The 13,224-nt window shown below is 38.4% G+C and overlaps 1 protein-coding gene across 4 annotated transcripts in view; it reads left to right on the top strand.

Moving 5' to 3' along the window:
• SLC9A9 (solute carrier family 9 member A9) overlaps positions 1-13,224 on the top strand; it is a 663,200-nt gene that overhangs the window by 178,398 nt on the left and 471,578 nt on the right. For all 4 annotated transcript variants that reach the window (XR_010319148.1, XM_064275567.1, XM_064275566.1 and 1 more), the window contains exon 5: positions 6,883-6,998. Coding sequence is in view for 3 of the 4 variants with exons in the window: in XM_064275567.1 (XP_064131637.1) it covers positions 6,883-6,998 (116 nt within the window). In the remaining variant the exon portion in view is untranslated. The remainder of the gene's footprint in view (positions 1-6,882; positions 6,999-13,224) is intronic.

Genomic DNA, 13,224 nt, shown 5'->3' with positions numbered 1-13,224 from the left:
ATAGGGTCGCTATGAATTGGAATTGGAATCAACTTAACAGCAATGGGTTTTTGGTTTTACCATGCATTCTGCTTATGGGACTTCTCTCTCCTTCCTGAGGGCAGGAACCATGTCTGACCCACCTTTGCATTGATCACAGGACTTAGTAAAGGCCTTTTTTTAAAAAAATAATATTTGTGTTTTCAGTGGAAGTTTGCACAGCAAATTAGGCACCCATTTGACAATTTCTATACAAATTGTTCAGTGACATTAGTTACATTTTTCACGATATGTCAACATTCTCTTTAAATATGTTCTGGTTGTTTCATTTCCAATGCTATAGTTTCCCTGCCCCCTTATCTTCTCATTTTTTATTTTAGAGTCATTGTTAGCCTTTTGGTGTCTTACAGATGATTTTTTAATGGAGCACCGTACTCATGGGTAATATCCTCTATTTGGTGTGTCAATCTGTTATTTCGCTAAAAGGTGACCTCAGGGGGTAGTTTTGGTTCAAGGTTTAAAGAGTATCTCAGGGTAATAGTCTTAAATAGTCCTTTAGTCTCAACTGGTCCAGTAAGTTCTGTTCCTCATTTTTCTCCTGTTCCGTCAGGCTCTGTCTACTGTGCCCCTGATCAGAAGGGTCAGTAGTAGTAGCCAGGCACCATCTAGTTTTTCTGGTCTCAGGGTAGATGAGGCCATGGCTCGTGTAGGCTGTTAGCCCTGTAGACTAGTTTTTTCTCTGAGACTATGGTTTCTTAGTAAAGGCTTTTTGATAGTAAATGCTTGATATATATAAATGGAATGTGAGAGATAGTGAAAAAGGAGGGGAAAATCATCCCTTTCACACGTCTAGGAGCCGTATGGCCCCACAGACCCTCTAAACCACCACTCAAAGTCAGACTTGCCGCCTTATGTCACTAATATTGATAAAGCAGGATTATCAGTCTGTACACCCTGTTTGTGAGCTCCTGTGGGATATGAGATTCTTCATGGGCTCTTCCTCACTCCTTTACCACCAGCTCAAGTCTATTCCAATCCTCTTTCTCTGTCTGGAGTCATACCTGGCTCCAGGGTGGGTTAACCAGTAAGCAAGGGCTTTCATTAAGCAAAGTACAGAAGGCTTACTTGTGCTTACTTTCTGGTCTGTGGTGCATGATTTCACATGCTTTTTACCACGTTATGTGTACCTTGCTTATTGGGTAATCTGTCCCTGGCTGACTCCCCTTATTGCCGAAATCTGAAGAAGAGTTGAGTATGTTGCCTGTCTCAGTTTTCTCATTTCCCATGGACTCTTTAATTCATTCTAATCTTGCTGTAGCCTCTGTATTCCTGATGCCCCTAAATAAAATGGACTCCCTGGGAGTCCATACACATCCAAATCTGTATACCCAATAGTCTGTTTCACCACCTTCTCAATCTCAACATTTCCAAAATTGAATTTGCAATCGCCCTCATAAAATAAACTACCCTTTCATTGTTTACCAGTTCCCCAGCTAGTGGAAGCATGCATGTGTGTATGCACACACATGCACACACTTATGCACACACAAAGTACACCCGCATACACACACATACTACTTAAAGCCATTCTACATCTTCCCCTTGCTCATAAGATAAAGCTTAGAATCCTTAGCATGGTGTATAAGCCCCTACATAATCTGATGCTTACCTTCTCAGCAGCCAAATCTTGGCTCTTTTCACTTTTTATCTCTGTGCTTCAGCTACACTGGACTCCTTCCTCAGTTTCTCCAATAGGCCTCACACCCCCACCTCCACCCCTCCACTGTTTGCTTTCTTACCTCCTCCTCTCCTTCAAACCTCAGCAAAATGTCATATTTCCAGGGAAGCCTTCCCTGAGTCCTAAGGCAGGTCTCGTAGTTATACACTCTTATAGTATCCTTCTCTTCATAGCATTTAATCACAACACTAGTCAACTATAAGTTAGCTATTAAATGTCTGGCTCCCCAAGTAAAATGTAAGCTCTCAAAGAGTAGCAACTATGTCTGTTGGTAACTATTTGTTAAACGAATGAATAAATTAGTGAATTATCAAATGCATGAGTGCCTGAACGACTGAATTTGGCTACAAGCTCCTCCTAATCACGTCCAGTCCGGCACTAAGAATTTATGAGTTTTCCAGTGGGGTATTACCTTTAAATGCATGCCCCCCTCCAAAAAAACAAATAAAAAAGGAGACAGTGTGATATTGAAAGTATCCATAAAACGTTGTGGAGGGCTGAATATTGCCCCCCGAATATAACCCCATCCTAGTCCCTAGAACATATGAATGTTACCTTATATGACAAAAGAAGACATTGCAGATGTGATTATGTTAAGGAGCTTGAGCTTGGCGACTATCCTAGATTATCTGAGTGGACCCTAAATGCAATCACATGTATCCTTATAAGATGGAGGCAGAGGGAGAACACACAAACAAAAGTGGAAAAGGCAAGGTAACCCCAGAGGCGGAGATTGGAACAATGGGGACAAAAGCTCAGGCCTGCCAGCAGCCACCAGAAGCTGGAGAGGCAAGGAACGGATTCTCCCCTGGAATCTTCGGAGGGAGCATGGCCCTGCTGACACCTTAATTTTGTCCCAGTGATAACTGGTTTGCAACTTCTGGTCTCCAGAACTCTGAGAGAATAAATTTCTATATTTTTAAGCCACCAAGTTTGTGGTACCATGTTTCAGCCGCCATGGGTAACTAATACAAACACGCAGAAATAAATGGGGAAAGATACCTGTCATATCAAAAGGAAAGCATGTAGGCATAGAATTCAGAGATCTAGACACAGACCATAGCATTCATTCACTCATTACTTCCTGAGCCTGCTGATGCAGTTTTCCCTCTGCAGAGTGAGATCCACGTAGTGGCCTGTTCCATGTCTTTTCATGGACAGGGATGTGGCTCATCTAATAGTTAACGTGACTGGTTCGCGCAGCTGTGTCTCTAAGCTGACAGCAACCCCCCTTCCTTGCTTGTCCCTAGTAATTAAAAAGAAATGCCTTTGCTGTAGATCTATTCCTAGCTGGTCAAGGCTACTTTAAAAATATAAAGATGCATTCTTTTTTAAAAGACACTGGAATTCAGATGACAAATTTAAAAATCATCCAAGCAATCGCACCTTCTGGAATTTTTTGTTTCAAAACATTTTCGCAACATGACTTTAGGTGTGAAACTTTAACAGCGAGAAACAAGTTCATAAATGTTAAAATCAGTACCTGCATCATAACACTCCGTAAAATAAGCAATGTCATGTTGAGCATATCCCCAAACTCCCTTTCATCAAATGCCTTATATTAAAGTAAGTTACATGACTGCTATCCTGTGATACTCTACTCTTTGAGGGCAGGTCACGGATTTTCATCTTTGTATCCACTACCGCACCAGCACTTTGGTTTTCAAAGAATAGCACGAAGTGGCTATTTGTTGAAATCAGTGTTGTCAACTATTTTGCCTTTCATGAGGCATTCCTGCCTCTGCCACCCGTTCTCCATCCCCATAGCCCGGGCTCCCCCTAACCCCACACTGAGCCCTGGATGACATCCCACTCAGGTCCGCCATCATCACAGCATTGCGTGTACTGGATTTCACTGGTTGCCTCTCGCCATTAGGCCACCTCTGTCCGGTCTCCTGTGGATCAGAAACACTTCCTGTGAAATGCTAAGAGAATAAACCACTCTGTAAAAATGTGACGCCTGCTAATGGGCTCCTTTTTTGGCCTCCTAGTTAATGTATTTACAACTGATTCATTTTTATTAATAATAAAGTAGGTGATAATAATGATGATAAGCTACCATTTATAAAACAGTGCCTGGAACATAGTGGATCCCTGGTGGTACAGTAGTTAAGCGATCGCCTGCTAACCAAAAGGTCAGTACTTTGAGTCCACCAGCTGCTCCTTGGAAACACTATGGGGCAGCTCTACTCTGTCCTATAGGGGCACTATGAGTCAGAAGCAACTGGACAACAACGGGTCTGGTTTTTGGTAGGCACATAGTAGGTGCACAGTAACTATTAACTTATTATAATTAGCAGTGATCATGGCAATTGATGTTAGTAATAGCAATGACAATATTGAGCTTGTACTGGACTAGGCATTTATTTTTGGTATTATCTCAAGGAAGCAATTGGAATTATATTTATTTTAGGTCTAGAAGTTCATTTGGCATAAATAAGATATTTACAGTTTGTTTTTTGTTTGCAATGTGTGTGTTTCTCTTGATTTCAGAAGCAATTCAAAAGCAGTATTGTGTTGGTGGTTAAGTGCATAGGCTTTGGCATCTCACTGCTTGAATTCAGTTCCAGCTCTGTCACAAGCTGTGTGACCCTTGGCAAGTTACTTAACCTCTCTGAGTTCCAGTTTTCTCATTTGTAAAACAGGGATAATTGTTGTACCTAACTCATAGTGTTAGGAGGGTTAAATGACACAATGAATGCCTGTTATGTCTCACAATAGGGCTCACTAATGTTCATTGTTGGCCTTTTATCATTATTAAAAAAGAAAATGCAAAAAAGGAAAAAAGAAAATGGTTACATTTAATTCCATTACATAACCACTATTAACATTCTCAACTATTTGCTTCTAGTCTTTTTCTGTTCATATGTATGTATGTCTATGTATATGCAATGCTTATAAAAATTTCAGTTACTATTTATTGCCATTTTATAATACACCTTTTCAATTTAATTTTCTGTGCCCAGCATATAGTCTTATCTATACAGTTTTAATAGTTTATATTTGTCCGTCATGTGTGTGTTCTGTAATTTATTTATTGGACATTTAGATTGTTTTAAGTTTTTTACTATTTTAAGCAATAATAAGCATGTCTAAATGGGTATCTTTTTGTACGTATTTGATTGATTTCCCAATATAAATTCTTAGAAAGTAATTTACCAAGTTGTAGAACATAAAAAATTTTAGTGCTTTTAAAATAAATTGTGTAATTGGCTTCCATAAGGATTATTGATTTATATTTGTCTTACATCTCCACCAATAATGTAAAAAGGCTTCTGGTTTCCGGCAATCTTGCCAAGCCTGGGTAGCATATATACATATATTTTTTTATCTTGCCTAATTTATTGGTTTCTACTCCTGGTGGAGCAAAGAGCTTGGCTGGTAAACAAAAGTTAGGCAGTTCGAATCCACCAGCCACTCCTTGGAAACCCTACAGGCAGCTCTACTCTGTCCTATAGGGTCGCTATGAATAGGAATCGACTCGACAGCAGCGGGTTTGTTTCGTTTTGTTTGCACTCAATATGGAGCAAATCATTTTAATTCTCTGAGCTTCAGATTTCTAACCTGTAAAATTAACTGATAAGTACAGAATTCAGAAGTATAGTCACAGACCATGGAGTTTATATATTGATCACAGACTCTGTTGATGCGCAACACCTGAAATGTACTTCAAAAGAAAAAAGACTGTAGATAGGTTGGTTAACACCAGGGGAGCCCTACGGGCTGACTATGCAGGAGAGTACTCGGGACCATTTCCGGTTCAGAGCCTCCCAGAAGATTCTAATGCAGAGAGTGATGTGGACGACAGATACAATTCAAATTTATGATTCTTTGTTACTGTTGTCTTTCCTGTTAGAATGCACACTCCATGAAAGTAGGGATGTTTGTTTTGGTCACTGATGTATATTAAGCACCTAGCCCAGAGCCTGACACATAGTAGGGATTCAGTAATAAATGTCTATTGAATGAACAAATAAAGCTGAATGCAGCTACCCTAGACGTGCCAAGAGACTGGACACCTGGTAGACTGACAGAGTACCCTTCCCTGGATAAGTGTGGCTGAGCCTGCCATGGATGAGGTCTGTCATTTTTAAGGACTCTTATAGTCACATAAAGGAGTCCCTGGGTGGCGCATACAGTTAAGCACTAGGTTACTAACCGAAAGGTTGGCAGTTCAAACCCACTCAGAGGTGTCTCAGAAGGAAGGTGCTTATCCGCTTCCAAAATGTCACAGCCTTGAAAATCCTATGGATCAGTTCTCTGGACACATGGGCTAGCCATGGTCCGGAAATGATTGATTCAGTGGCAACTGGCAAAACAGTCAGAATTATAAAGTGATTATATTGTGGTCTAGCTCACCAATCTCTGTATTTACTAGAATTTTAGCAAAATTAACCAGTCAATTAAGTACAACTTAAAAGCTAAAAAAAAAAAAAAATTATAGAGTGGCAAATCCTGACCAAAACAAACATGCTGGGTTCCATGGTGTGGGGATAGTAAGGTTAGAAACCTTCTATAATCTTCACGAAAAGCACAACTTTTCTTGCCAGATCAAAATGTAACCATTTCAGAATGTATTTTCAACAGTATGTAAAGATATACATTCTATAACCTAAAGGTAATTCTCCACGCAGTGTGGAGTGTACTGATACCAGCCAGTAGTAGAGGCTCATCTTTTATTTAGTGACTGGTTGACTGAGTGCCCTGTGAGAGGCAAATGTCCTTCTCACCACAGTGACAGACTGGAAATTTGAACCCTTTCCAACCCCAGCCCCCCAGCAGACAAACCAACAGAAACCGGAAGGCAGACCATTTACAGATGTCAACGTAGCTTCTGTATTTGTGGACACGCTCTGCTAGTCCACACTTGAAAGATTAGCTTTTATATTCTTGAGGTTCACCTTACTTTCATTGAAATATACTATCAAGTGTTCTGTGACCTTTTGCCAGGCAAATGAATTGTGATACTTGGTAAAAGTGTCTTCTTTAACAGCCAAGGGTTTTGAACAGAGTGGACTGAGAGCTAGCATAGCCATGAGTTGGCAGGATGGTGGTAATGTGTGGTGGTGCTTATTCAGGACGCATGTGAGAATGTCAGCTACCAGGACATGGGTTCATACAGGATTCAGCTTGATGTCTGAAGATCTTCTTTTTCTCTTCAACAGGTTAATCATGTACGGTTTTGTGAAGGTTATGATACATGCTGGCCAGTTGAAAAATGGAGACTTTCATTTCACTGACTGCTTATTTTTTGGTTCACTGCTGTCTGCTACAGATCCAGGTAATTGTTCAAATAATATATTTTCTTCTTAAGTACCAAACATTTAAATTGAATCTTTCTCTAAAGACCATATTCTGACTGCATAACAATTCCTTATGCTTTCTGCCTTGCAGTGGACACATCTGTTAGTGATTGCCAATAAATGAAATATTCTCTCAAGCATTGCATCAGAAAGCAATTGCAGTCGTGGGGAAGGCTGTCAAAAAGTCTTTATAGTTTACTTCTCTAGAATGTGTAACTGTTTTCAGCTGTATTTCTTTCTTTTTCTCCATATCTTATCTTCTTTCAAAAGTGATCTATTGAATTAAATTGTAAAAAAAGAAAGAAAAGATTTAAGAGAACTGTTTACTATGGAACTTTTTAAATATATGCAGAAGTTGGGAGAATAGTAAAATGAACTGCCATATACCCTTCATCAATTATCAGCTATGGAAAATCTTGTGTATCTATATCCTCCTTACTCCCCATGACAGCATTAAAAACAAAAAACCAAACCCAGTGCCGTCGACTCAATTCTGACTCATAGAGACCGTATAGGACAGAGTAGAGCTGCCCCACAGAGTTCCCAAGGAGTGCCTGGCAGACTCAAACTGCTGACCCTTTGGTTAGCAGCCGTAGCACTTAACCATTATGCCACCTAAAGCAAATTTCAGACATCATATTATTTTATTTGTAAGTACCAAAAAAAATGACCATTGCCATTATAAAACCCAGAGAGATTAATAATACTTCTATAATATCTTCAAAGATGTACTCACTATTCAAATTTCCCAAATTGTCTTAGTATTCTCCTTATCCTTGTCCATCTCCTTATCTTTATCCATTATCATTATCAGTTTCTATTGTAGCTTGTACAAACCAGGATCTAAACAAGAGCTTCATGTTACAATTGATTGATATGACTGTTAAGTCTCTTTGACCCACTATTGTCTATTTTTCTTGCCATTTATTTGTTGAAAAAAATGAGCTAGTTTGGCTTGTGGTTGAATTGAATGTGGTTCTTTAATATGAATTTCTTATAAATTAATGGTTAGATCTAGAGGCTTAATCAGACTAAGGTTCGATTTACATAAGACTGTAGGTTGTACTGTGAGCCTTCTATTGCATCACATCCGGAAACACACAATATCTTGTTGACTCTTACCAGTTGCCATCAGTTACGACTCATGGCGACCTCATATGTGTCAGAGCAGAACTGAGCTCCATAGGGTTTTCAGTAGCTGATTTTTTCTAAGTAGATTTCCAGACTTTTCTTCCAAGGTGCCTCTGGGTGGACTTGGAAACCAACAACCTTTTGGTTAGCAGCCAAGCTGTTAACCATTTGCACTACGCAGGGACTGGTTGACTCTCGGTGGGTCGTGATTCATTTGTCCACCTGATTCATCACATTATTGAATTGCTACTTCAGCAAAGACCACGAGAACAAACAATTGAACAAGATGGGCTTATTACATGTTGCAGAGAGGGAGAATACACACCATGGAGAACCAACGGATATCTCAGTGAAAGAATGTTAGAAAAAACTTAATACAGGATTTGGCTTGCGTTTGGTGATTTTAAGGAGGGTATAAGCAATCAAGGCTTTGCTCTGGATTAGATACGGTCAGGAAGTGGGGGAAATTCCATGATTGGGTATCTTCTTGTTGTTGTTGGGTAACGCCGGGTCAATTCCAATTCATAGTGATCCTATGTGACAGAGTAAACTGTCCCATAGTTTTCTTTGGTGTAGTCTTTACGGAAGCAGATCACTAGGTGTTTCTCCCACAGAGTGGCTGGGTGGGTTTGAACTGCCAACCTCTTTATTAGCAGCTGAGCATTTAACCATTGTGCCACCAGGGCTCTTTTACCTTATCTAGAAGACTAGACTGAGCCTAAATTCACAGTTGGTAAAGAAGCAGCAGTCAGTCATATTAGCTGTGAGAGGGGGTTGTTTGGTCAATTTGGTAGTTTGGACAAAGTTCATTATTTGTGTTTAGAGATGATTACACAGTGGTCTTGTTTTCGTCTTAAATTCTCATTATAACAATCTGACTTTTTTTATGTTTATCTTCTGTGAAATTTTTTATGTCCAACAGGAGAACACCAAAGCCAGCTCCCAAATTTCAAGGGCTGCTTTTCTCTTTCTTAGAATGGTCCTTCTATCAGTAGTATTGGGATCACCTGGTGGTGTGATATAAATGTAGAATCTCAGACTCAACCCCAAACTTAATCCACTTCTGGAGTTTAACAATATCCTCAGGTGATTCATATGCAAGTAAAAGTTTGAAAAATGCTACATTCCAGAATTTCTCATTTTACCTACTGGTAACCATGGATGACACAGACAACCATGGATGGTCACTGCCTACTCCAGTATTTAACAGTGGTTACAAAGTAGTGGTATGCTAATTCTACCCTACATTTTGCATTTATTAGCTGGTACTGTTCTATAACACCATGAGTCAGAACCGACTCAAGGGCAGCTGGTGTTAACTGGTACTTTTCTATAAAGAAAGTACTTGCCTAATCAACTATTTGAATAATCTGTAGTATAATTTGAGAAAAATCAGATAAGTATTCTTTGTCTTTATTAACTTTCAAAATAATGAATTATGTCTCTAGCATTCTCTAAATTTGACCAATGAGGTCTTTTTTTTTTAAGTATCATTATGAACATATGGATTTTTAATGTATTTGATATATTTCAATCTGTTACTGTCATTATTCTTTTTTAAATTTGGTAAAATATGTATAACAAAAAATTCCCATTGAACAGTTTTTAAATGTACAACTCACTGGCATTAATTACATTCATCAGGTTGTGCAACCATCCACACTATCCATTTCCATAAGTTTTTCATCAGTCCAAACAGAAACTCAGTGCCCCTTAAGCAATAATTCTCCATTTCCCATTCTCCTAACCTCTGGTAACCCTTAAGAAACTTTTGTCTCTATGTATTTGTCTATCCAAGATATTTCATATGAGTGGTATCATCCAATATTTGTTCTGTTGTATCTGATTTATTTAACTCAGATAATGTTTTCAAGATTCATTCATGTGGTAGCATATATCAGAACTTAATTTCTCTTTATGGCTGAACAGTAGTCCGTTGTATGGATATATCATATTTTGTTTGTTCATATGTTAAGGAACACTTAACCTTTAATTGTTGTGAATGATGCTGCAATGAACATTGGTGTACACATATCTGTTTGATCCCTGCTTTCAAGTCTCTTCGGTATATGCATGGGAGTAAAATTGCTGGGTCATATGATAATTCTGGAGCCCTGGTGGCACAGTGGTGAAGAGCTCAGCTCCTAACCAAAAGGTTGGCAGTTCAAATGCACCAGCTGCTCCTTGAAAACCCTATGGGGCAGTTCTACTCTATCCTATAGGGTCACTGTGATTTGGAATCAACTTGGCAGCAATAGGTATGATAATTTTATGTTCAACTTTTTTTTTAAGTAATATTTTATTGTGTTCTTGGTGAAGGTTTAGACAGTAGTTTAGGTTCCCATTCAGCAATTTCTACACAAGTTTTTCTGTGTCGTTGGTTACCTTATTCACAATACGTGAACATTCTAAGTATTTCCTTTCTGCTTGTTCCATTTCCCTTCAATTAATCTAGTTCCATTTCCATTCCATTAGTCTGGTTTCCCTGCCCCCTTACATTCTCATCTTTGTTTTAAAGTAATTGTTGACCTTTGGCCTCATACAAGTGATTTTTTAAAGGAACACAGTACTTATGGGTGATTTCCATTATTTTTTGAGCCAATTTGTTATTTAGCTACAAGGTGACCTCAGGGATTGTCTATGTTTAACTTTTTGAGGAACCCCGTTTTCTACAGTTGCTGTAGTATTTTACATTCCTACCAGCAATGCATAAGAGTTCCAGTTTCTCCAACATCGTCACCAACACTTGTTATTTTTCATTTTTTTCCATAATAGCCATCCTAATGGGTGTGAAGTGGTGATTTGCATTTTCCTAATAACTAAGTATCTTGAACATCTTTACATGTGCTTATTGGCCATTTCTATATAATCTTTGGAGAAATGTCTATTCAACTCCTTTGTCCATTTTTTGATTGGGTTATTTGCCTTCTTGTTGTTGAGTTGTAGGAGTTCTTTATATAGTCTAGACATTAAAGCTTTATCATTCTGTGGGTTGCTCTTTACTTTCTCGATAAAGTCCTCTGATGCATAGAAGTTTTTAATTTTGGTGAAGTCCAATTTATGTAATTTTTCTTTTGTTGCTCATATTTTAGTTGTCATATCTAAGAACTCATAGTCAAAAACCAGATCCTAAAACATTACTCATATGTTTTATTTTAAGAGTTTTATGGTTTTTATTTCTTATATTTAGATCATTGATCCATTTTGAGTTAATTTGTGTATATGGTATGAAAAATGGATCCAACTTCATTCTTTTGCATATGGAGATCCAATTGTCCCAGCCTCATTTGTTGAAGACACTATTATTTCCCCAGTGAATGGACTTGGTGCCCTTGTCAAAAACCAATTAACCATAAATGTATGGGTTTATTTCTCAGCTAACAGTTCTATTGCATTGGCTTATATGTCTGTTCTTATACCAGTACCACACTGTTTGGATTATTGTAGCTTTATAGTATGTTTTGAAATAGAGACATATGAGTCCTACTTGCTCTTCTTTTTTAAGGTTGTTTTGGGTATTTGGGGCCATCATTATTATTATTATTTTATAATCAAAGTATTCCATCTTTGGCAAGTGGGAGCCTTTTCATTTTCTCCTGAATCCTTCTGACGTAATCTTTTATAGGTTTCTTGATTTTAGGTATACAAGATGTATGTCTTGTATATTTTCTGCCCCTGATATGGGCTCAATCATTTCTCCAAAGAGTCGTGGTTCTTCTTAAAAGAAATTTATTTAGAGATCACAATCACCAGGGGTTTTCATTGCAACTGGATTGTTTCTAGACCTTATTTTTTTTTTAAGAAAAATTATATCACAATTTTATATTAATATTTTCAGCTCAAATTTAGGAAAACAGGGATTTAACTTAACTTCCTTGAATTTGTACTTATACATTTGTTTTTCCTTTGCTGACTTTTCTTTTTCCTACTACATTAATATAATTTCTTATTTGCTTAAACATATGCTGCTGTTAGATGCCTCGAGTCAGTTCTGAATCACAGTGACTCTATTACAACAGAACGAAATACTGGCCGGTCCTGCGCCATCGTAACAATCACTGGTATGCTTGAGCCCATTGTTGCAGCTACTGTGTCAGTCAATCTTGTTGAGGGTCTTCCTCTTTTTTGCTGACCCTCTAATTTACCAAGCATGATGTCCTTCTCCAGGAACTGATCCATCCTGTTAACATGTCCAAAGTATGTGAGACGTAATCTTGCCATTCTTGCTTCTAAGGAGCATTCTAGTTATACTTCTTCCAACACAGATTTGTTTGTTCTTTTGGCAGTCTATGGTATATTAAATATTCTTTGCCGACACCGCAATTCAAAGGAGTCAATTCTTCTTTGGTCTTCCTTATTCATCGTACAGCTTTCACACGCATATGAGATGATTGAAAACACCATGGCTAGGGTCAGGCGCACCTTAATCTTCAAGGTAACATCTTTGCTTTTCAACACTTTAAAGAGGTCTTTTGCAGCACATTTGCCTAATGCAATGTGTCTTTTGATTACTCGACTGCTCCTTGCATGGGTGTTGATTGTGGATCCAAGTAAAACGAAATCCTTGACAACTTCAATCTTTTCTCCATTTATGATGATGTTGCTTATTGGTCCAGTTGTGAGGATTTTCACTCTCTTTATGTTGAGGTGTAATCCATACTGAAGGCTGTGGTCTTTGAGCTTCATCAGTAAGTGTTTCAAGTCCTCTTCACTTCCAGCAAGCAGGTTGTTTCATCTATATAACGCAGGTTGTTAATGAGTCTTCCTCCAATCCCGATGCCCTGTTCTCTTCATATAATCCAGCTTCTCGGATTACTTGCTCAGCATACACATTGAATAAGTATGGTGAAAGGATACAACCCTTTTGCAAATGTTTCCTGACTTTAAACCCCACAGTATCCCCTTGTTCTATTCAAACAACTGCCTCTTGATCTACGTACAAGTTCCTCCTGAGCACAACTAAGTGTTTTGGAATCCCCGTTCTTCACATTATCCGTAATTTGTTATGATCCACCCAGTCGAACGCCTTTGTGTAGTCAATAAAACACAAGTAAACACTTTCTGGTATTCTCT

Source organism: Loxodonta africana, chromosome 23, assembly GCF_030014295.1.
Source record: "Loxodonta africana isolate mLoxAfr1 chromosome 23, mLoxAfr1.hap2, whole genome shotgun sequence".
NCBI lineage: Eukaryota > Metazoa > Chordata > Mammalia > Proboscidea > Elephantidae > Loxodonta > Loxodonta africana.
The sequence above is the reverse complement of the archived record's forward strand: the minus strand, read 5'-3'. Positions and strand labels throughout refer to the sequence as shown.